Genomic DNA, 24002 nt, shown 5'->3' on the forward strand with positions numbered 1-24002 from the left:
ATGAATAAAGTAAAGTTTAATTTCGAATTACTAATTGTGGCAAACAAATCGATGGCATATAGCACTGTTTTGGGAAGAGATTTTATGAACATTTGTAACTTTAAGATTGTTAGGGAAAATGATTGTTCAAATGATAGTTTTGCTAATGATTGTTCAAATGATAGTTTTGCTAATGATCGTTCAAATGATAGTTGTGTTGATGATCGTTTACAGGATATTTGTTCAAAAGATAGTTACTTTGCAAATGATCGCTCAGATGATAGTAATAGTGAGAAGGATAGCAGTTTTAGAATTTATTGCTCAAATGTTGGTCAGATTAGAAACGATTGTGCTACTGATAGCTGTGAGAAAGATGATTGTCTAAATGATAGTATTAAGGTTTATTGTGGTTACAAAGAAACACAAAGTGATTCGTGTAAAATGATAGAGTCAAGTCAAAATTTAAGTGTCCAGCCGAGCGATCATTTCGAGTCAGAAATTATGTCAATTGAATACCCTGATCCAGCCGAATGCAACCTGTTAAATGTTAGCGATAAGTGTGAGTTTGCGTTAAGAAAAAAACTGATAGATATTTTTGATAAGTTTTATACGAAACCGGAACGGCCGGAGATCCCCTTAGTAAAATGGGAAATGAAACTGAATTTTGATACAACTAAACCGTTCAATTACCCTCCAAGGCGTCTATCATACGCAGAGAAAAGTCAAGTTCAAAATTTATTAGACGATTACTTAAAAAACGGTATTATTCGAGTAAGCGAGTCTGAGTATGCATCACCTATAGTTCTAGTAAAGAAAAAGTCTGGAGAATTAAGAATGTGCGTAGATTACCGAACCCTTAACAAAAACATGCTGAAAGATAACTACCCTACCCCCTTAATAGATGACCTTATTGATAAACTGTCTGAAAAAACTATTTTTACCAAGTTAGACCTTAAAAATGGGTTCTTTCACGTGCACATGCATGAGGATTCAATCAAGTATACCGCTTTTACAACACCTATGGGTCAGTATGAATGGCTTAGAATGCCGTTTGGTTTACGAAACGCACCAGCAGTTTTTCAAAGATTTGTGAACAAAATCTTTGCCGATTTGGTTAAAGAAGATAAGGTTTTAATTTATATGGATGATATTTTAATAGCAACGAAAGATAGTAAGAGTCATATGGAGATATTAACGGAGGTATTTAAACGACTGGTAGATAACAAGCTTGAGCTTAGGTTAGACAAGTGTGAATTCCTTCAAAGAGAAATAAAGTATTTAGGATATATAATATCGGGAGAGGGTATTAAACCTGATTCGAAAGGTATGCAAGCAGTAAAAGACTTCCCTGTACCGACAAAAACGCATGAGGTTCAAAGTTTTCTTGGACTGTGCTCCTATTTCAGACGCTTTGTCAAAGATTTCTCAACAAAAGCAAAGCCGTTGTATGATCTTGTAAGAAAGGACAGAAAGTTCGAATTTGGTGCGAAAGAGTTAGAGTGTTTTGAAATATTAAAAGTAAATCTTTTGGAAGCCCCTATTCTGGCCTTGTACAATCCAAAAGACCCAACAGAGTTACATTGCGATGCTAGCGCCCTAGGTTTTGGTTCAATTTTAATGCAGAAAAAGAAAGATAGTAAGTTTCACCCCGTATTCTATTTTTCCAAACGCACGACGGATGTGGAGGCGAAGTACCACAGTTTTGAATTAGAAACGCTCGCTGTAGTTTACTCGTTACAACGCTTTAGAATCTATCTTCAAGGAATACAGTTCAAAATAGTTACAGATTGTAGTGCTCTTACCCTGGCGTTAAATAAAAAGGAATTATGCCCAAGAATTGCCAGGTGGGCACTTTTTCTTCAAGATTATGACTACACTTTAGAACATAGAGCCGGCAAGCGTATGCAACATGTCGATGCACTTAGCAGGAACACACACATACTGTCAATCGATTCTAATTCATTTGAAGAAAACTTAGTTATATGTCAAAGTAGAGATGAGAAAATTAAAAGTATAGCTGAGAAACTTCAGGAAACAGAATTAAAGGATTATGAGATGCGGAATGGAATAATTTACAGAAAAAAGGATACGAATAGTCTTTTATTTTATGTGCCAAGCGAAATGGAAAGCCACGTTCTTTTTAGTTACCATGATCAGTTAGGACATGTTGGAATAGATAAGATGGTAGAAGTTATCTCAAAAAGTTACTGGTTCCCCAAAGTTCGTGAAAAATGCAAGCGGCACATTAATAATTGTTTGAAATGTATCGCCTATTCTGATAAGTCTGGTAAAGACGAAGGTTTCCTTCATAGCATCCCCAAAGTAAGCATTCCCTTTGATGTCATACACATAGACCATTATGGCCCGGTAGACAAGAGTAGAGCTAACAAACACGTACTGGTGATTATAGACGCATTTACAAAGTTTGTAAGACTTTATCCGGCAAAAACTACAAAGTCTAGGGAAGCAATAGTAGCATTAAAGGACTATTTCAGGTCGTATAGTAGGCCGCGATGCGTGATTTCAGACCGTGGGACATGCTTCACTTCTAAAGAATTTCATGACTTCTTAGAAGAAAACGAAGTGAAACACATTAAGATAGCCACTGGATCGCCGCAGGCTAATGGGCAAGTCGAAAGAGTTAATAGAAGCATAGGACCCATGATCGCTAAATTGACTGATCCAGACAAGGGATTGTTCTGGGATACAGTTTTAGAAACAGTTGAACACGCACTTAATAATACGATTCAAAGATCAGTTAGTCAGCACCCAAGTCAAGTCTTATTCGGAGTGTCTCAAAAAGGAAAAGTTATAGATAGCTTAAAAGAGAAATTAGAAGAGTTAAATAAAGATAGAGAAAGTAGGAATTTAGAAGTAATTAGAGAAAAAGCTACTCAGAGCATCGAGAAGCTGCAAGAATACAATAAGTTACGCACAGACCTTAAGAGAAAGATTGCTAAAGAATACCAGACGGACGATTTAGTAATGATCAAAAACTTCGATTCTCATGTAGGCGTATCCAAAAAACTAATTCCAAAATTCAAAGGCCCTTACAGAGTGACAAAGGTTCTTCGTAATGATAGGTATGTCTTGGAGGATGTTGAAGGTTTTCAACAGTCGAGGCTTCCTTATAAGGGAGTTTGGGCAGTAGCAAATATACGACCATGGATTAATAATGCAAATAGTTAAGAGATCAGGAGCTCTCTGGTCAGGATGGCCGAATTGTAGCAAGCAGACACACACACACACACACACACATACATATCCCTAAGCATCTGCTCTACATTAAGTTAGGTCACACTATTATTAAACACATACATACATCCCTGTTACTCTTAAGAAACACTATGCTTGTCTCACTCCCTCATACTGTGTACCCCCAACGCTTGTAACATAGGTTAAGCCTGTACAAATCTGCACAATAAAGATCACTTTTGCTGCGACCGCCGAACAAGAAAGTGCCGTCTACATATCTTAGAAGCAAAGATTATAAAAAATTGTATTATAATTGGCATTAAATTTATAAAAAGCAATAACATGTCCTCTAAAATTATAGGTAACAAATTAAAAGAATTTAGATATCCCTCCTTAAGTTATTACCTATATATATGACAAAGTATTTTCTGAAAACATTTAAAGGACATTTTAAAGACTTTAAAGTTAGTTAATAAACACGTACTTGTATAAGTATTTTTAAGTTCAAAATATTTTTTATCACAAATATAATACTATCTATATCATTTTTGGATAGTTGTGCCGCAGCAGAAAATCCAGGATTAAAAGAAACCAAAACCCAATACCCTAGCCCCATTCAAGGAAAAATAGTTTTAAGCTTTAGTTTGATTTCGTTTTATTTCCAGCCGAGTGTATTTTTAGTCCGTTTCGAATCCGTTTTGAGTCCTGGCTAATCCCTCTTACAAAACAGTGGTGTAACCGGCGGTGTATGGGTAGGCGGCATAGGGATAAGCGGAGTAGGCGGCGGCCACGGGAGCGGAATAGGCGGCAGCAACTGGAGCGGTATAGGCAGCGGCGACTGGAGCGGTGTAGGCGGCAGCAACGGGAGCGGTATAGGCGGCAGCAACAACTGGAGCAGCAGCCACACCGTTGAAGTTGCGAGCCACGTACTGGGAACTGGTGGCGGTGACCACTCCAGCCGGAGCAGCGGCAACCACAGGGGCGGCGGCCAGGATAGCTGGCTTGGGCTCCGCCATGGAGGAGGCCACCAGGGCGCACAGGACAACGAGGGCGGACTGCAAGAAAAATAACCAGTTAAATCCTCTCCAGAGATCAGGATATAGAATATATCAACCCACCAGCTTGAACATGTTGTTGGATTAGTTTGATTTGAGCTAGCAAATTGGACTATGCCTTGATTCGCTTGGAGCTGCAACTTTTATAGTCCATGGAAATGGAACTCTGGGGGATGCTTGAATTTCTGGGCACACACGATAATCGGGCGAATAATTCTATACCGCCTGCATGGGAATGCAGAGCGGCCTTTGAGTGGCTCAATTTGCCGTTTGGCTACGTGCCCGCCGCCCCAGGGAGGTCGATCTGAAACCGAATCCAAATCCCAATCCGAAACCGAATCCGAATCGTAATCCATCCAATATTTCGGGCACGTCCGCATTGTGGGCCCATAAAAGTTGTCGCCGCGAAGGTAACCAGTAGCTAACCGATGTGATTGATGCCACCAGACACGGCTAATTGCCGATGAGTAACCTCTTGTGCCAAGAGTTGGCCAGGAATCAATGAAATTGCATGCCTCAATCCGATTGCGAATGTTTCAGGGTTACATATATGTGTATCTCCCACGAATGCAATCGACTTTATGCAATGGATGACCAGATCATCGGTTGCCAAAATCTAATCTGCTCTACTGATGCAACGGATCCATCTCGCCCACTGGCCAAAACCAAAGTTACGCGCGCATTCCCCTATCGAAAGTTCAACAAACTGGAGGGAGAGATTCGATTTCGAGGGGGCGAATGCTATCAGTGGTACTATAGTTAGCAGACAGTTCTTAATAGGAGTCAAGCTCAACTTACCAACAATTCACAATGGTTTATCTTGGGTGGAAAAAAGAAGCCAGACAGATAGAGGGTCTAAAAGGGGAATTGACTTGGGATGATAATAAACAAGCAGATGTGCCATCAATATTCTATATTTCTAGCTGGCTTTCTATATTTTAATAAATAAAATACGTCTGTTATTAAGTCATGATTATCAAGAAACGTTATATCTTTGGTAATCTGGATTAAATATTAATTTTTAAATTATTTATGCTTTAAAATCCGTACAACTTTTTAAGTGGGTCAACAGCCCTTTTGTTTCTTTTCTTAAATTCAATAATAAGTCCCTTAAAATTTTTAAAATTCTTAAGAGCATCTGATTTTCTTACAAACTTCCTATATCCCTTATAATTTTAAGAGTATATACGTAAACCAAACAAAACAAAGTGCAGACCGACAATTTTTATCATTTTTGCGCTGGACTACTGAAAGCCTGACAATCTTTAAGGGAGCTAGATTAAGTCATGTAAAGGCATATATGTAAATGCAAATATGTAGTATATCCATTGAGTGGAAGCTGGAGTGCAGTCTGCGAATTTGCACTGCAGCAGTTTACAATGTCGATTGACGGCGAGCGGTTCGTGAAAAAGATGAATAAAACGCGCAGGATACTCGTTACGATCCTCATCCTTACTCTAACGATAAGAGAAAGTAGTGCCAATGGTGGAGATATACCCCTGCGATGCGACGAGTACGATTCCATGGGATTTATGGACGTGAATGAGGCCTTTTGCACGGTCACCGGATTCATGGTCACTCACAGTCAGAATATCGTGTTCAAACATATACCACCCGGCAACATGGTCAAGTTCATGAAGTTCTACGAATCAACGCTGCTTTATATGCCCTTCCACCTCTTCGAAACGTTTCCCTATCTTAAGACCCTGGACGTCTCGAATACAAATATATTGGAGCTAACCAGAAATGCCTTCAGTGCGGCCAGCAATCTGACCTATCTGAATCTGGCCTACAACAACCTGACCTCCATCCAGACATCTGTGTTTATTGGAGCCAATGTCCTTATGCGTTTGGATCTGTCCTATAATGAAATATCTTCGCTGAGTGTGAATGCTTTCTGTGGCCTGCAGACCATTAGCCAGATTTTTCTAACCGGCAATCTGTTGAAGGAGCTGCACAGTGATATTTTCAAGGACAACGAGTACTTGGAGAAGGTGTCCTTCGAGGGAAACCTGCTGACCAGCATTCAACCGGAGGTCTTCCGAAATATGCGGCGTATCAAGGAGGTGAATCTGTCCAATAATCGGTTGATTTTTATCCATCCGGATACTTTTGCCGATGCTGCTAGCTTGGAGAATCTGGTGTTGTCTTACAACGAGCTGCAGAACTTCCAACTGACGGAGAAAAACATTGTGCATCAGCTGCATTTGGATAATAATAAGCTGACCAATTTGACCATCAATGCAACGCGATTTGTTCGCGCCAGTCACAATGAAATTTCGCAGCTCTTTTTGCACCAAAGTTTGCATATCGAAACATTGGATTTGAGTGCCAATAAATTGACAAGCATATCGAACATCACAAATATAACCTATTTGCTTTATTTGGATGTCTCCGAAAATCCCATAGGTCAACTCAACATCAGCACTTTTTCGCAACTTAACAGACTTAGGGGATTAAATCTGCGTGGAACTGGCATTCGAGAGCTCAAATTCGGAATGTTTTCGAAGCAGAAATTCTTGGAGGAACTGGATCTATCGTTCAACAACCTGACCAGCCTTAATTTGGATGTGTTTGTGCCGTATCTGACCAATCTGAAAAAGTTCCTGATAGACGGCAATGGGCTGCGTGAGCTGCAGGGAAATCGCACGTTTTCCGATGCCTTCCCCCAACTTATGAAACTGGGAGTTTCTAGAAACCGCTTCAATTGCTCCTATCTGCACCACCTACTCATTCCGCCCTCGCTGCCCGAGTCCGTGGTGCTGAATATCGAACCAGACTCCAATCTTGAGGAGACCCCACATATCCGAGACGTTTCCTGCATCAGCCGATCTCAACTGGACGTCAATATCTCTTTCATCGCCGAAGAATCCCGCCTCGAATCGCAGATCCGGATCTTATCGAAGCAGTTGGAGATAGTATCATCTCATTCGGAGAATCTGGGTCTTCATCTGGTATTTATGCAGGCCTTTGCCTATGTTTTGGGCGGTCTAGTTCTGGTGGGCCTGGTGGCCCTGATAGCCCTCCGGTATCTGAAGAATCGTCGATCCGGTCGATACGATCGAAGCAGCATTGTCTTCCGCTCGAATGCCACAATGGATGCTAATCTTACCCTGGGTAGTGCAGATTCTCAGTAGTCCCAAGAAGACTCTAAAGAATTTTTTTATCTTATGCTATACAAGACAAAATTGTATTTCCAATATTTGTTAAATCTATAATATTTCGCAGCAATCAAAGACTTCCCAAAAATTGTAAGTGAGTAAAAAAGGGAAAATTAAAAAAATATGTATCTTAGTCGTAAGCTCTTTAAGCAAACAATTCTAATTTTAACACCAAAAATAGTAAATAAAACATGTAGAATTAAGTTTCCGCTTCCAAAGATCTTTAAATAAACGTTACTTGTTTAAATTCTGAGCAAAGTACTGATTTTTGTTTACACACAAGGAAATGCGGAAAAGAAATTGATAAGGTGTCAGTCGAGGAAGAAGAGAAGTACTTGAAGGTTTATCTGAAGCGACCTTGCACTCAGATTTCTGACTTCCTGCAGGCTGTTAAGTTCAGATAACGTGAATTGCTGTTATTACAGTTGACTTATATTACTTTTAAAAATTATAATATTTTTATTTCGATAACAAAACCCTTTGCAATAATAGTTAGTTTAACTACGTTGTACTGATTGTACCATATATCAAACCAATAGGCACATTTTTAAATAGAGTAGACCTTAATAAATTTGTTTAAGGTATTATTTTGAGTTTTCTGAAATAAAAATTGTATAAAAAAACTAAAAAGGCTTTGTATCGTTTTTTATAACCGTTTTATTATTTTCTGTTTCGGTTGGTGATATACTATCAGGTCAAGTAATGCCGTGGTGGTCCATCCTACTTCTTCAGCAGCAGGGGAGTGCTGTAGGAAGCAGCGACGTAGGGAGATGCCACATAGGGAGATGCCACATAGGGAGACGCCACGTAGGGAGATGCCACGTAAGGAGATGCCACATAGGGAGATGCCACGTAGGGAGCCGCGAAGTTTCCGTGGTATTCCCGGCTGTAGACAGCAGCCGCCGGAGCAGCAGCCACCAGAGGAGCGGAGTAGGCCAGAGGAGCCACGATTCCGGGCTTGCCAGCCACGCAGGCAATCAGGGCGAAGAGGGCGACGGCGAAGAACTTGAACATCTTGGAGGATTGGGTTGTTTTGATTTGCTGGCAAATGAAACTGATGACAACTGCTGGATGAACACGCCGTTTTATACCCGACCAGACCACCCACAATTAGCCTTGGCACTTAAGCTTAGTGGTAATACATTTCTTGGCCCACCATTTAATTAGCCAAAGTACTCGTACTCGTACCTAAATGCGTTCGCTGAAGCCAACTGCGTATAGTGGTTAAGTACGTGACTGGCCTGAGCAACATAATTTAGTTTTCGGCCGGAGACCTTGCAAGGTCGCTGGGCACTCGACTGTGGGGCTATAAAAACCCCGACTCTGGACTGTTTTAGACATCAGTTGCATTTGTTCAATCCGACAAGTAATACCAAAAATCCAATCCTCCAAGATGTTCAAGTTCGTCGCCGCCGTTATCTTCGCTCTGTTTGCCTGCGCCGCCGCTAAGCCCGGAATCGTGGCTCCTCTGGCCTACTCCGCCCCCTACGTGGCTTCCCCCTACGTGGCGTCTCCCTACGTGGCATCTCCCTACGTGGCATCTCCCTATGTGGCTGCCCCCTACACCGCCGCCTACACCGCCTCCTACGCCGCTCCGTACGCTGCCTACACTGCTCCCTATGCCGCTGCCTACTCCGCCCCTCTTCTCCTGAAGAAGTAGGTTCCCGGAAGGATGACCAACACCGGAGGATAACAGATGGACACTCGCAATGAAACTGAAATAAACTCACAAACAAACGAAACCATTTGTCTTTTAATCAGGAAAAATAGGGACTGTATTCGGGGGCAGAAAACATTGTTAATTTAAATGGAATAAGAACCAAAAACATATTGAACAGAGTTATGTCTAAAATGGACATTAGTAATTTTCTACAGAACTTCAAACCCATTTCCCGTAATCCAAATTCAAAACTGAACTTCTAGATTTCATAACTTGAGTTATTGGATCCCGATTTAGACGTGGGATACCTCAACGAGTTTGTATTTAAATTCTCTAATGATATACATTAAAAGTGTTCTTATATACGGGGGTCAAAATTTTAACCCATTTTCATGTTCGATTTTTCCGTATTTCAAATGGGTTCAGAATGGGATCCCAAAACTGAACTTCTAGATTTCATAACTTGAGTTATTGGATCCCGATTTTGACGTGGGATACCTTTTTGATTTTGTATTTAAATTCTCTAATGATATACATTAAAAGTATTCTTATATACGAGGGTCGAAATTTTAACCCATTTTCATGTTCGATTTTTCCGTATTTCAAATGGGTTTCAGAATGGGATCCCAAACTGAACTTCTAGATTTCATAACTTGAGTAATTGGATCCCGATTTAGACGTGGGATACCTTTTTGATTTTGTATTTAAATTCTCTAATGATATACATAAAAAGTGTTCTTATATACGAGGGTCAAAATTTTAACCCATTCTCATCAAAATTTTAACCCATTCTCATGTTTGATTTTTCCGTATTTCAAATGGGTTCAGAATGGGATCCCAAGCTTGAACTTCTCCCGATTTAGACGTGGGATACCTTTTTGATTTTGTATTTAAATTCTCTAATAATATACATAAAAAGTGTTCTTATATACGAGGGTCAAAATTTTAACCCATTTTCATGTTTGATTTTTCCGTATTTTAAATGGGTTTCAGAATGGGATCCCAAACTGAAGTTCTAGATTTCATAACTTGAGTTATTGGATCCCGATTTAGAGGTGGTATACCTTTTTGATTTTGTATTTAAATTCTCTAATGATATACATTAAAAGTGTTCTTATATACGAGGGTCAACATTTTAACCCATTTTCATGTTCGATTTTTCCGTTTTTCAAATGGGTTTCAGAATGGGATCCCAAAACTGAACTTCTAGATTTCATAGCTCGCATTATTGGAACCCGATTTAGACGTGGGATACCTCTATGAGTTTGTTTTTAAATTCTCTAATGATGTACATTAAAAGTGTTCTTATGTAGGAGGGTCAAAGTTTTAACCCATTTTCATGTTCGATTTTTCCGTATTTTAAATGGGTTTCAGAATGGGATCCCAAACTGAACTTCTAGATTTCATAACTTGAGTTATTGGATCCCGATTTAGACGTGGTATACCTTTTTGATTTTGTATTTAAATTCTCTAATGATATACATTAAAAGTGTTCTTATATACGAGGGTCAACGTTTTAACCCATTTTCATGTTCGATTTTTCTGTATTTGAAATGGGTTTCAGAATGGGATCCCAAAACTGAACTTCTAGATTTCATAGCTCGAGTTCTTGGATCCCGATTTAGACGTGGGATACCTCTATGAATTTGTATTAAAATTCTCTAATGATGTACATTAAAAGTGTTCTTATGTAGGAGGGTCAACGTTTTAACCCATTTTCATGTTCGATTTTTCTGTATTTCAAATGGGTTTCAGAATGGGGTTCCAAAACTGAACTTCTAGATTTCATAGCTCGAGTTCTTGGATCCCGATTTAGACGTGGGATACCTCTATGAATTTGTATTAAAATTCTCTAATGATGTACATTAAAAGTGTTCTTATGTAGGAGGGTCAACGTTTTAACCCATTTTCATGTTCGATTTTTCTGTATTTCAAATGGGTTTCAGAATGGGGTTCCAAAACTGAACTTCTAGATTTCATAGCTCGAGTTATTGGAACCCGATTTAGACGTGGGATACCTCTATGAGTTTGTATTTAAATTCACTAATGATATACATTAAAAGTGTTCTTATTCACGGGGGTCAAAATTTTAACCCATTTTAATGTTCGATTTTTCCGTATTTCAAATGGGGTTCAGAATGGGATCCCAAAACTGAACTTATAGATTTCATAACTTAAGTAATTGTATTCCGATTCAGATGTGGGGTACCTCAATGAGTTTGTGGTTTAATTCTCTAATGTTCTATTATTTAAACAGGAAACCGGAAATTGATTAATATATATATAAATATAATAATCAAAATCCTTAAATATGGAAATGCAAATATTTAAAATAATTTTAATGATAATTTCAAACATGTTGACATTGTTAAGGCCTTGATTTAGTTTAAAATAATATCTTGCAGTAATCAGAATCTGATTTAATATAAAATTTCTTTAAGACTTACAGAATAAAAAGATGTGACTTAAATTTTTCAAAAGTTGTAAGATAAATTCTTACTGGTTGAATTAGGCCAAGCTAACTTCTTAAATTCTAGGAAAACGGAAAAGGCCAAGCAGAAATAAATAAACCCACTAACAAATTAAGCACAATGAGCCGAGTGGGAGGAATCGGGTACCACAGACTCATACTAATAAAGGATAATTATCCTTACACCGTCCACATGTTGCCAGGCGTGCAGCCATTTTAATGCGGATACAACACACAACGCATAGACAATGCAACGTGCGGCGTTTAAAATTAGACACCGTGGCGTATACGTAATCTGTGGCAAATCACAAACAGAACCGACCTGATTCGTACAAAGGGCTTACATTTATTTTGTATTATATAAAATTCCGTTAAATTCAAATTTTAATGCCACGCACCAGCCCAGAAGTATGTTAGCATTTAGGTATTGATTCCGCCCAGCGGTTTGTTAACCCTTAATTGGCCCATGCATTGTAATTGACCAGACTTCGATTCTTGGTGAAACCGATGCTATTGAACACCTGCAGGTTGGCCGACCAGCCCAGGTTGAATGAAATATTTCCAAAGGGGTCAAGAACCACCTTGTTTTTCACGGGCTTCTGTTTCTGGTGGTTCTTCTTGGCATTGCTCTGCAGTTGGTTGAACGCACTGTACAGTGAAGCCGGCGGATGCTGCACGAACTGTTGAACGCCGCTGATGAACTTGTTGAATTCTCCGGAAAAATCATTGGGTGAGAATACCTTGGCGGGGTCATCGATGGATGGAATGGCTTCAATGGGTTCCTGGTAAAATGTTTCCTCTCTTAAGTTCAAACTTCGGGCAACTTGGGTTGGTAGAAGGAAGTACATGGGCTGGCACCATTTTACATTTATTAAAAGTAACCAAACGGAAATAACCTGTTGAAACGATGATTAAAAAAATAGCGTGTAATCTTACTTTGTCTGAGATCATTATGGCTTAATTCTTGTTCAAAAAATTAGTTAAAAATTAAAACTGTTAAAAAATTATAATTTACAAGAATAAGAAAGCACAAATTCAAAGTATTTTTTTTTCTATGTTAAATGTCCCACATTTTTCTTAGTGTACTTACAGACAACATTTCTCCTGTGACTCCGAACGATTACTAAGCCAAAGTAAGACAACAACGGAAGCTTAAATACCCCTTGGATGGACTCTTCCCCTTCTCCCAGAAGAAACACATTATGACACATAAACTTCAGACCAATTTCAGAACTTTATTCGAGGCATGTCCATCAAAAAAATGGCTAGACTCCAAGGAATAGCCTGGGGCGACAGGAGCTCTGTCGGCTGCTCGAGGACGCCTATTTGTGAGATGGCTCCGCCTAGATCCAGCCGTAGCCATGTCCATGGCCATAGCCTCCATAGCCTCCATAGCCTCCGATGGAGGAGGTGTAGATGGGCTGGTGGATCACTCGCACCGAGGGCAGACTGTGGTACGAGTGGCTCAGGATGGGCGACGAGTGCAGCAAACCGGGAGCGGCACAGCTCAAAGCCAGGCAGAAAGCGAGGAAAACGAACTGAAGGGGGGCGGGAAAAGTTGGTTACTTAATTAACTCCTTTCAGTCGGCGAATGGGGGCGGGAGATCCTTACCAGCTTGAACATTTTGAAAGAGGTTTTGATTACCGAAGAACTTCTTAAGATGGAAACTCAGGAGTGGAACTCGTTGAGAAGCTGCCAAAAGATGGTTTGATGGCTGGTTGAACGCGATGCAGGTTTATATAACCCAGCCCAGAAGGTAAGAAGCCAAAGCAATTGCTCGACCTTGGGCCGATACTCAAAACCCTAAAAGTCTCTTTTTGAAATCTTAGCGGACGCGAAGGGCTCCGATTTCAGTTGAGTGAGTGACTGACTTCAGGTTGCATTTGCTGCCCACCCACTGCAAATTGCACCACAAATGCGATTGTGATATTGGCAAATACGCAACGCAGAGCTCCCAAAAAAATTAGCAAGAACTGCGCAATTTTCCAGGCGAAAAACAAATCAACAAACCCGCAAAATACGAAAACATTCATGGGAATTATACACAATAAACTCATTTAATTGATTTCGACGTGGGAGTTTGTTTTCATTCGACTCAAGACAAAGGAACACTTGGCCAAATTTTTTCCGCAACACCCACACTGACCTTGAAAGCCTCTCCAAAGAAGGCTGGAAAAATCCGGAAGTGCGTCTCAATTCAGGACAACCTTAACTGCTTATTTCGGGCCAAGAGCAAGGCCCAAAATAAATTAATGGAATTAAACAAAAGGAAAGAGATGCGAACATTTGCGACTTAACGAAGACCAAGGAGTTGAAGAAACACTCAGAAAATAGCATTAGGTGAGAAACTTGTAAAGGGTTTTAATTGTAGTTATTAAACAGGTATACGAAATATAAAAAAATAAAAATCTTAAGGTCTTAAAAGAAGAATGGGTTATTTTAAATAGTAAGTTGTAGTAATAGTAAATAGTAAAACAAAATCCCTTGACTTTATGGCGAGTGAAAGGAAGGTTTTTGGTGGCAAACAGGAGGAGGCCTCTAGAATATTCCGTGGCAAGAACCCAAGTGGCATTGCAGTTTCACTGCCTTGTCAGCGGACTCACGACCATCCGATTCGCATCTGGATGCTGATTTTGAGTGGCAAGGAACGAGTTCCGCTGGCAATTGCAATTGCAACTGGCCCATTCAAAGTGAGTTAAGGGCCTCTTTCATTTGCCGCCTGCTTGGCAAATGCCTTTGACCTTGGCCAGTGGCCAAAGAGAAGGTCTGGATGTTAGTGGACAGCTATAAAAGGCAGGAACAGTCAGGAATATCCATTCAGTTGGATAGGTGATCTACAAGGAATTGCAACGAGAGAACATGAAGCTGGTGAGATGGGGAACTCAATCCCAACTAAGATTCTGTATTCTAAAGAATTTGCTTCCTCAACCAGCTAATCTTCGCCTGCTTGCTTGGCCTGGCTTTAAGCCACGAGGTGTACTACTATACCCCTACCTATGGGTATTACCCCGGTACTTTTGCCAGGACCTCGCCTGTTCTGCCCCTGGCCTATTCCCGTTTGATTGCCCCGGCAGCCGAAGAATCGCATCTTTACCACAGCGTGGCGACCCCCAACTCCTTCCAGCAGCAATATCGCAGCGACTACAAACCCCTGACCTATGAGTATCTCTACTAGATTCGGGGAGGGCAACAAACCCAACCTTACGCGACTTGTAACCAAGTGAAATTTGAATAAAGTTCGACCACTCCTCATCGAAGGGGTTTAACTCTGGATAACCTTTATTGTACTGAGCTGTCTGTGAAAACAACTTTCCTACTTCCCCCAAAACCAAGTGACCTAGGTCACCCGCTGTCTGTTGAACTCGGCCTCCTATTGTTCAGTTATAAAGCCACGACAATGGCTGGCTATATCGAATGGCCCTGGCCACAGTTATTCACCTATGTGTGCTTGCGGTCCAGGAGGCCTGTCTAAATTTAACAAAACTGCAAAGTGGCAACAAGTCAAGAAACATGTCGTATAGTAGTACGTCACCAGGGCGCAAAAGAAGCCGTAGAATCTATCGCAATGTGCAATGTGACCGCCGAGAAAGCTGCTCGGAAGCCACCTCCCACAATTTTTGCCCTTTGGTGCGTGGTTTGCGGATCCTGAAAGGAACTCGGGAACGTGACCTGGGGCTGTCACATGGAATCCACCCATGGGACGTACGCAAATGCGTAGAACGGAAACCGAATGCTAATCGAATCGCTAAACATTAATTAACTTTTGATTGCTTGGCGGCGACTCACACACGGCAGGTATTTTCGTGGGCCAATAATGAAGCGATAAAAGCACTTCGATGGCCGCGGTATATGAACGACAATATTCGTTCTCTATAAGCATAAGAAATTCATTACACTTAATTAATTAATGACTGATATAAATTAACTTTTTGTTTTTGTACTTCATTGAATCTCTTTATGTGTAAGCTAAAAAAATACAAGTTAAAAAATTGCTGTTAAGTAATATAAAAAATAACATTAATAAACAAAATAACTAAAAAATACATAATAAATGTAGACAAATGACAAGAAAATATCTATTACTTATTAGGAAACTGCAGCAAACTGATATCATATACATTTTTCTGACAAAACCTTTTTGTTCCAAAAAATTTGAAGACATAAAAGGAAAATAATGGTCAAAAATTAGCATAATTATTATTTTTCCTTTTTTTATTATTTCCCTTTATAAATTTCTTAGATGCCTAAGGAATGACTTTCATTTTTTTTTAAGAAAATCAAAATGGAAAAATAATTACAGCGTTGTTAGCTGTCTAGCAACCAATAATGATTGCTGATTACGAAACTAGATCGGACTCGTGTTCATTATGCAAAGCTAATCAGAAAGTACTCATCTGGTCAACAGATACCTCTGATTGGGCGGAATTCCAGGGAAGGTGGCATCAATAACAGCATTCTGCAGCCCATCATCTTCTTGGACTGGGAGACTGAAGAACCTGTTCCTGTAAAAAAAAAGGAGCAGGAGCACCATCAACAGCATCTGCATCGCCATCTGATTCCATGGTACATGGTACATGGGGAAGTTCAAGGTTTTACAATGTCCAATTAATGGCTTAAGAAATCCCAGCCGACCAGGCAGGCAAATCTATGCGAACAAGAAACTTACATTGCCCAGTGAAATAACTACACTAAAAGTATGGTTTTATTAGTTTACTTGCAAAACTCTCTTTATTTAAAAATCAGTTTGTTATTTAAAAATCAGTTGAAGATTTATAACACCAAAATGAGATAGTTTTCTTAATCGATAAGTATAGCGTAACCACATTTAAGCTAACTTAATTTAGAAAAATAGTAGTTGATTTTAGAAGTGGTTTATAAAGTTGTGACAAAAATTCGGTAAAGGTTTAATTACCTGTTCAAATACCCTTCAAACCATTTTCCTTTAAAGGGTGGAATACAATTTTTTGTTAACTTTAACTTTAACTTAGTTTAGAAAAATTGTACCCCCCGGCAAGTTGTTTACCCGATATTAAAACAGGCTTTGGGTCCCGAGACCCCAACCTGGGATATAAAAGGTCTTTGCAAAGGCAGAAGGGAGCTCAAAGTGAAAACGACACTGGACGGCGTAGTTTGCAGGTTGGCGAGAAAATGCGCAATTATCTATGGGTAGGCAGACGATACCGATACCGCTTCCTGCCTCAAGAGGCAGGAGGCAAGAACCACCTTCACTAGCACTCACCTTCTCCCGTTGCAGTTAGCGGTGCTCCTGGCGGTGGCCACCACCACCTGTGTCAAGGCCAAGCCGCTGGTCTCCTTCGGTCTCAGCTATCAGCAGCCCTACGTGGGACCCCAGCCGGGACCCTACTACTATGGAGGTCCTTATCAGGGGGGAGGCTACTACCCCAACTACCACAACAGCCCGGGACCCTATGGTGGTTACCCCTATCCGTATGCGAATCGCTATGGGGCCCTGGATGTCGGAATAGGCGCCCTGTCGCTATCCTCATTCCTTCTCTGATTCCGCGTAAAAGCCAAAAGCCACAGTAAATAGAAACGAGAATCATACAAAAGTCTTTTCACTATTTTCCTCGGCACGCACTGCTAAGCCTTATTTTTCAGCCGAGGTCAGGTTGATATATGTGCGTACTATAAAGTGGGAGGTGGGTACTCAATAGTACGTGCTATATCCTCGGGAACTATGGTGACCCAGTGACTGATTTTCTGGATTTTCCATTTCCTGTCACAAAACCCTTTGATTTATTTAGACCGAGAGCTTTCGATGTGTGGGTGTCTTAATTTGTAAGCATATCTAAAATAATCCTAAAACAAAACTCTTGCTGAAAATGGAATATCTAGAACAAAACAATCAGCCCTTCCCCTTGAATTGAATCCCGTAGTATTTTTAAGCAACGACCTTTTGGATCTGCCGATTATGCTAATGTCCTCGACGGTGTCTTATTTATATATAGCATTTGTGTCTTCAGGGGGCTCTGCATAACCGAAATGCGTTCGCAAAACGTGCAAACGCAGCTTGAGTCTCGAGGAGATGCAACCTGTTGGGCGAAGCATATAATTGCACCAACTATCAGGGATTAGAGGAGCCCCTCTTGGCCCCATTTCTCATCCTTTCTCCAGTCTTGGCGACTCGTGATTTCCGCACACATGCGGATAAGTTCGAAAGGCGACACTTGCACGTTGTGACACTTGCATGTGGCAATTTTAGCCATTTCTTGACCCGAGCCAACTATTAAAGAATGCGCCCAACTTGTTCTTGTGAAGGTGTTAGGCGTGCCACACTGAACGAAAAAGTAGGCTACGTAGTACTTTGTATGTCTAGCTCATTGTATAAATCTTGCAATGTGCCACAAATTAACTAGGAGATGCTGTTGCTTATGACCATTTAATTTTTGTATTTTTTAGCAAGGCTTGGTGTCGTTTCGTTGAAAATTGGCTAGTCATAATTAACATTAAAATGGGAAAGGTCCTTCACTCGGGTTAAAAAGTTAAGACCAAAAAAATATTACCTTAATTATTAATGAAAATATGTCCATATTTTGTATATCTACTCAATTTATTTTTAATCCCCCACAACCAAAATTTTGAATCAGCCACTTGTATTAATCTTAAGAAAACGTAGGGAAATTTTGAGCTTAAAAACTACTTTTAAGTACGAAAAATCGCCCTTAGAAAGTCAGAGTTTTAAAAGTATGGTTATTTTATTTACAAACTATAAATAATAGTGAAGGAAAAAATATACATTACTTATCTGCTATATAAACCTAAAATTTCTAAATAAGATTATAAAGAACCATCGCAATAAAGATTGTTTTAAGATAACAATATTCTGTTCTTTTACACTATTTAATCTATCTTAAGGTAATCTTTTAATACCTTATTCTTTCCATTTAATTATCTTGCTGTTTTTTTAGCAACACTATAAATGTATCATACCTACATCATAAGGTTGAACCTAAAATTATTTAATTGCATACCAATTCTTCATGCGTTTTACTTAACAGAAATAATTATAAATTTTATTTGGAAATGTCAAGTATTTGGGTTAATAAACATAAAGCAGTTACTTTGTTGGGCTTTTATACCTAGAAGGTATAAAGGGAATCTCTCTTCCTGATTTCCGGAATCCGTACTATTTTTCGGAAGTGTTCATGAGGAACCTCGTCGCTCGGGTGGATGACGTGCACGGATCACGTTCCCAATCACGCACAACAATGCTAAAAACTCAAAAGTGCAACCAGCGACGCCCAAAGTGTTGTTAGCTGGCTTTGTTAACCTGGCTGAAAGGGGAAGCATCAGCAGTCACGTTGAGTGGAAAAGCCCGTGGCGAGCAACAGGTTTTCCTTCTCCGCCGAGGAGGAGGCATACTCCTGCGGGTGCCGAGTCCTGTGTAGTGTCCTTCTCGACGGCACACAGGGCACTGATTTCCGACGGGTGTGTGTCAGTATGGCAGGCGAATCCGGATCGGGCCATCCGAAGCCACAGCCGAGCTGCGGAAATGTCCTCGTGGGGGCGAAGGTTAGGATGCGAAGCTGCCGCGACATTGAGGAGCTGTATAAAAGCGGGTGCCAAACGCCTGCCACTGGTAGTCTTCATCGAGACTTCAGCGGTTCGCGTTAGCCAGCAAAAAGTTCCATTGGAAAAGCATTGAAAACTGAAGAAAAACCAGAACTCGAACTGAAACACAGTGCCAGTGCCAGAAAGTGAACTAAGAAATATTCAAGAAAAAAAAACACAATAAAAACCCAATTCGTTATGGATACTCTGTCTCCCAATAATGGCTCCAAGTCGAGCTCCAGCGGCAGTTCGGCGGCCAGTTCCTCCATGGATCTGGGCAAGCAGCAGCAGAAGGAGAAGCTGCACCGCCATCCCCGGAATGGACCGAAGAAGCTGTCTCGCTCCAGGAGTTTGCTGCAGTTGCTCAGCAGGCACCTGGGCAGGCATTTCCACCATCAGAACCAACAGAACGAGACGGTCTACAGCAGCCAGGATGATATCAGGAGCAGCTCCACGGACTCGTTTAGTTTGAGCTACGAGCGGGGTAGCCACGAGCACGAGTGTCCCAACAATGGCTCCTCCCTGGACCTGGAGCACACTTCCCGGACCTCCAGTGGCTCGGCGTGCTCTAGATATTCCCCTGGACTGGATTATTACGATCAGCAGGGTCACATCTATGTGGAGGCCGTCTACAGACCAGGCAGCGCCATGGAGCAAATGCATCCACAGCTGCATTTCGAAGAGGACACCAGCGAGGAGGGCAGCAGCAACGAGGCGGAGGACGAGGTGGAGCTTGGTCACGATGAGAACGAAAACAGCAAGCCAAGATCCGCATCGGCGGCATCTGCCAAGTCATCGGGACTTCATCTCAGCCGGATTTCCATCTCCTCATCGGTCAGCCGAATGCTTCAGCATTTCTCCAGTCCCACGGGAAATGCCTCGATGCGTTCGCTATCCTGCAGCAGTACTCCCCTGAGGCAGCCCAAGAAGTCCCTGTCGCCGAATAACTCCAACAGCAGCAGCAGTAGCAGCCACTCCGGTTCCAGCTCCAAGTCCTCCGGTGCCCCAGCCTCCAAGAAGGAGAAGAAGCAGCAGAGCATCCTGCGGCCACCAGTTCAATATGTCTCCATGAAGGGCATGTCGGGCCTCTATTCCCGAGTGCCCAGCTATGCGGTCTGCTATCCCTACACCCTGCAGCATATGTATTAAATCAAAGGGAGAAATCCAAAATAATACTTAAATTAAGGGAGAGGGAAAGCTGCAAGCTGGTTGGGGGGTCTTGAACAATATACTTAGGAATTTCTAGTGATGTACGAGTAGTGCCTGAACAAAACGAGATTGGAGTAGAAGAAAAACGGAAAATAATGGGGGGTTTAGAACAAGAGGCAGCGAGCATATTTTATAAATGTGTCACAGCTGGGCCCAATAAGTGTACCTAAGGCCACACAGCCCCGAGAATCAAAAACCTATCTATAAATGTGCTACGATAAACACCTTAGATGATCTAATTGTCTTCGGCTAATTTAGGGACTTTCAGTTTACAAACGAAAATAAATTAAATTTAGCTTAATGTAAAACAAAATGTTATTTAGCAGACCCTCACATATCTTTCGAAAGTAGCTCTTAAAACCACAATTTTCGAGACCCTTCAGTTAAAACGTTTAAGTATACTTTCAAAAAAACAAACTATTTTTGCACTTTTGAACTAGTTTAAAATATACTTTGCACTAATTTCAATGACTTCTAAAACAAAAACCAAATTTTACGAATTTATACAAATTAAAAGAAGAACAAAATTCTTTAAGAACACACTAATAGAGGAACATTTTACAATAATTCACATTCCAAAAAATCGAAATTTTTTAAAAAAAAACTAAACCAATTATTCTAAACAATGAAATATCATAATGAAATGTAAATGGTATAGTAGATGATAATGAGAACCTAGAGAAAATGTTTAGAGCCTATATATTTTTAGATCCTAAATGAACAGAGATAACCTAACACCTAAGTCTAGTTGTCAATAAAATAAAATATACATGACTATGAAAAAGAAAAACATGATTTTAATCGCATTCAAGGTGATGGGAAGACAAAGGGAATGAACCGAGTTGCGTTGGCCAAGGAGCTTCGATTCGTAACGGTTTACCGAAAGCTAAAGGACACTGTTAACGTAGGCAAAAGCTTCCCCACAAAGAGAGAGAGAGCGAAAGCGCATCCTGCGAGCAAGAGAGAGCACATGGCCTCCTTTTGTTTGGGTAACAGTCTGCGGCAGGAGACCTGTTCCCTGGGAACAGAGAGATTTTGGCGCTGCCGATGATGTAGGCAAAGTCCTCAAAATCAAGTCGCCGAAGGACTCGACCTTATAGTTTTGACTGAGCCATATCATGTCCGTGTGACGTTAATCGTTACCGCTGCACTTGGCGGGCGTGACAAACGAAAGCGTTTAAATTTTGATGACACCCCAATTATTAGGGTTCTTCAAACCAAGGACGTGCCATGGCGATGGTCCATGCCCAAGCAATCGTTTCGAGGTCATTGTTTCTTTGAACCCTTCTCTTTATAATGGCCAGCCCCGAGCTAAAAGGGTTTGGATATCCTTGGCATAGTTTGTCCTAAAAAATCAAATTAAAATGCATGATTTATAAGCAAACAAACAAAAGCCTTTAACCCAAATTTCTGTAAACAGGAGGAATAGTTTCATGACGCAGTTAGGAAATGATTTTCAAATGATTAAATGATTTGTTATCATTGGCCAGACAACTGCGTTTTAAAAAATATCTTCCTGGAATTCGACAGGGATATGGTTTTGGGTTGTGCTTCGGGTTATTCTATGGAAGACAATCAGAGGAAAACAAAACATGCACACATTCCAGGAATCCAGCAGAATGAGAATCCTTCGATTACAATAAAATAACCAACTGGCAAAAGGAAGAAAGCATATTTCATTTTTAGCATATTAAAGTTGTAATTTAATTTTAAAGGGGGAAAGATGAGTTCAAGGTCTGTATTTTAGATAATTTATTATTAATTGAATTTTTTTTAATATTACTCTAGTTAGTTAAAAACGTATATTCCTACCTCCTCCTTAATTATTTAAACTAAAAGTTACTTTTTTTGTATTCAATGGAATTTAAAATAATTTGTGTATTTAAACAAGATAGTCTGGACTGACCAAAAATTAAATCTAAAACAAGAACTATGAAGATGATTATAAAATTCGCAAGTAAAATGTTCCAATTAAAGAGTACATAATTATGTATTTACTGGATTTTATACCCAACCTATGTACTTAATGGCTAACCAATACACTTGTTATCTTTCAAAGTTTGTTTGAAATTTGGGGTCCATCCCCGACAGGAAAACATTAAGCTTATTCATTAATCTGTTGACCAAGTTGATTAAGTCGAAATGAGTTAATGCGCCGTCAAATGGCTGCGACAAGCGCCTTATAACAATGGAACCCGAACTGCCGACCCATCGCCTTCCACTGGCCAAATTAAAATCCGAGTTGTGTCACTTTGGCCAAAACAAAATCACTGGCCGCTCTGACGTCAGTCGATGTCAACAATTGCGCCTCTAATTAGATGTTCATGGCATTTTTCAGGGGAACGGGAAATTCCCATCGTTGTCGACACCTCCTGATTCCTAGCTTTTAATGCTCCCCATCTCCTGGACTTTCATTCCCCAACCATTTTATCGCCTCGAAGTCAAAACAAAGGACTTCATTAAGCCGCCGCCGTCTCATCTTGTCTTAAAATGCGTTCACAGAAAATTGGCATTCGGCTTTATTTATAGCGCATTAAAATCAATTTCGGGCGCAATTAAGTAAAATCCAACAACAACATTTAAAGCAGCCCGAATCTATTTTCGACCTTCAACTTAAGTGAGGTGAAATTTTCATAAAATATTGCCTTACACAAAAGCCTCTTGGTTTCTTAAGTGCGCTGCCTAGAGTCCTTGAAAACTGTCATCGTCAAGGATATTTTAAGGTAAATCCGGCACAGATCCCTCAAAAATAGGCACCACCAAGCCCCCTCGGTTCTATTTTCGGCAAAAGCAAATTAAATCAACCAAGAAAGTCAAACGGAACAAAAGTGAAATGAAAACGTCTAGCTGATTAATAATTGATGGCTCTGTGGGGAGAGAAAGGAAAACAATTAAAGGGAGTAGACGGTCTATTCCGAATTCGTTTGAATTCTGGCTCGAATAAGAGATGCCTAATAATCCGACTTAGGAGGTAATATCTCCTTTTACTATAATTGATTGGTTTTATATGGAAAAGGTAAATAATAAAAGAACTACTTGCTATAGAATATATATATAAGACCTTCAAAACTTTGCATTCAATTGAGAAGCTTATCGGGGGTGCTATAAAAATCATTATAGGTGTCTAAATTTATTTAAAAACGTATTTTAAACTCAGAAGCATAATAATTCATTCACAAATACGAGTTTCCTCTATTCACTGCACCTCTTTAGACACCTAAAATTACATTTAAAAAATATTTCCTATTTATAGTTGTTTTAATGAAACCAAGGTAGCCCAGTATCCTCAATATATTATAAACGTTTTATAATATCAGCACAAAGTGATTTTCGGGATTTTTAACAAATATGCAAGTAACTCAAATGCATCATATCCCTTAAAAATACCAGGTATTTGACTGCCTAGAAGCTGCTGGAACCCCGTGCATTGACACCACCTGGCGGCCAGCGGCGCAAGCTCCCGGGGCAGTGCAAACAAGAAACAAAACAAACCAACGGCGGTAAACAAAATTCGCTTCCCGTTTTATTATTAGGCAACAATGCAGGGACAAAGGACGTGGCAAGGAGCAGGAGCAGATGCCTTGCAGAAACGAGAGTCGCCCTCTCTCTGCCGCCCTCTCTCTCTCTCTCCTCTCTCCAAGGACCTCTTTGCAGAGTGCCGGGCGAGGCTATAAAAGCCAGCGGCTTCCGATTTGCCGAC

At 40.4% G+C, this 24002-nt stretch overlaps 9 protein-coding genes across 9 annotated transcripts; 5 read left to right on the forward strand and 4 right to left on the reverse strand.

The window, feature by feature from the left end:
- Positions 1-3812: 3812 nt before the first annotated feature.
- On the reverse strand, positions 3813-4452 carry LOC118877366 (vitelline membrane protein Vm26Ab). Its single transcript, XM_070995983.1, has 2 exons — positions 4293-4452; positions 3813-4229 (listed from the first exon to the last, which is right to left on the reverse strand). The coding sequence occupies exons 1-2, from the start codon at positions 4302-4304 to the stop codon at positions 3894-3896; spliced, it is 348 nt and encodes a 115-aa protein (XP_070852084.1). The 5' UTR covers positions 4305-4452; the 3' UTR covers positions 3813-3893.
- Positions 4453-5594: 1142 nt separating this feature from the next.
- LOC108019369 (insulin-like growth factor-binding protein complex acid labile subunit) lies at positions 5595-7486 on the forward strand. The gene has a single exon (XM_017087191.4). It carries the CDS (start codon positions 5609-5611, stop codon positions 7364-7366), a length of 1758 nt encoding a protein of 585 aa, XP_016942680.4. The 5' UTR covers positions 5595-5608; the 3' UTR covers positions 7367-7486.
- A 537-nt stretch (positions 7487-8023) lies between these two features.
- On the reverse strand, positions 8024-8455 carry LOC108019372 (uncharacterized). The gene has a single exon (XM_017087194.4). The coding sequence runs from the start codon at positions 8402-8404 to the stop codon at positions 8111-8113; it is 294 nt and encodes a 97-aa protein (XP_016942683.2). The 5' UTR covers positions 8405-8455; the 3' UTR covers positions 8024-8110.
- Positions 8456-8712: 257 nt separating this feature from the next.
- LOC108019373 (vitelline membrane protein Vm26Ab) lies at positions 8713-9132 on the forward strand. Its single transcript, XM_017087195.4, has one exon. It carries the CDS (start codon positions 8784-8786, stop codon positions 9048-9050), a length of 267 nt encoding a protein of 88 aa, XP_016942684.2. The 5' UTR covers positions 8713-8783; the 3' UTR covers positions 9051-9132.
- Positions 9133-11846: 2714 nt separating this feature from the next.
- Positions 11847-12410, reverse strand: LOC108019366 (uncharacterized). Its single transcript, XM_017087187.4, has one exon. The coding sequence runs from the start codon at positions 12366-12368 to the stop codon at positions 11976-11978; it is 393 nt and encodes a 130-aa protein (XP_016942676.4). The 5' UTR covers positions 12369-12410; the 3' UTR covers positions 11847-11975.
- Positions 12411-12730: 320 nt separating this feature from the next.
- LOC108019379 (uncharacterized) lies at positions 12731-13234 on the reverse strand. The gene is made up of 2 exons (XM_017087202.4): positions 13133-13234; positions 12731-13058 (listed from the first exon to the last, which is right to left on the reverse strand). Exons 1-2 carry the CDS (start codon positions 13142-13144, stop codon positions 12864-12866), a joined length of 207 nt encoding a protein of 68 aa, XP_016942691.4. The 5' UTR covers positions 13145-13234; the 3' UTR covers positions 12731-12863.
- Positions 13235-14238: 1004 nt separating this feature from the next.
- Positions 14239-14797, forward strand: LOC108019376 (uncharacterized). The gene is made up of 2 exons (XM_070996790.1): positions 14239-14389; positions 14454-14797. Exons 1-2 carry the CDS (start codon positions 14381-14383, stop codon positions 14694-14696), a joined length of 252 nt encoding a protein of 83 aa, XP_070852891.1. The 5' UTR covers positions 14239-14380; the 3' UTR covers positions 14697-14797.
- Positions 14798-16594: 1797 nt separating this feature from the next.
- Positions 16595-17091, forward strand: LOC108019380 (uncharacterized). Its single transcript, XM_017087203.4, has 2 exons — positions 16595-16687; positions 16776-17091. Exons 1-2 carry the CDS (start codon positions 16670-16672, stop codon positions 17037-17039), a joined length of 282 nt encoding a protein of 93 aa, XP_016942692.3. The 5' UTR covers positions 16595-16669; the 3' UTR covers positions 17040-17091.
- Positions 17092-19136: 2045 nt separating this feature from the next.
- LOC108019375 (uncharacterized) lies at positions 19137-21078 on the forward strand. The gene has a single exon (XM_017087198.4). The coding sequence runs from the start codon at positions 19292-19294 to the stop codon at positions 20240-20242; it is 951 nt and encodes a 316-aa protein (XP_016942687.3). The 5' UTR covers positions 19137-19291; the 3' UTR covers positions 20243-21078.
- Positions 21079-24002: the final 2924 nt, after the last annotated feature.

Source organism: Drosophila suzukii, chromosome 3 (genome assembly GCF_043229965.1).
Source record: "Drosophila suzukii chromosome 3, CBGP_Dsuzu_IsoJpt1.0, whole genome shotgun sequence".
NCBI classification, from domain to species: Eukaryota; Metazoa; Arthropoda; class Insecta; order Diptera; family Drosophilidae; genus Drosophila; species Drosophila suzukii.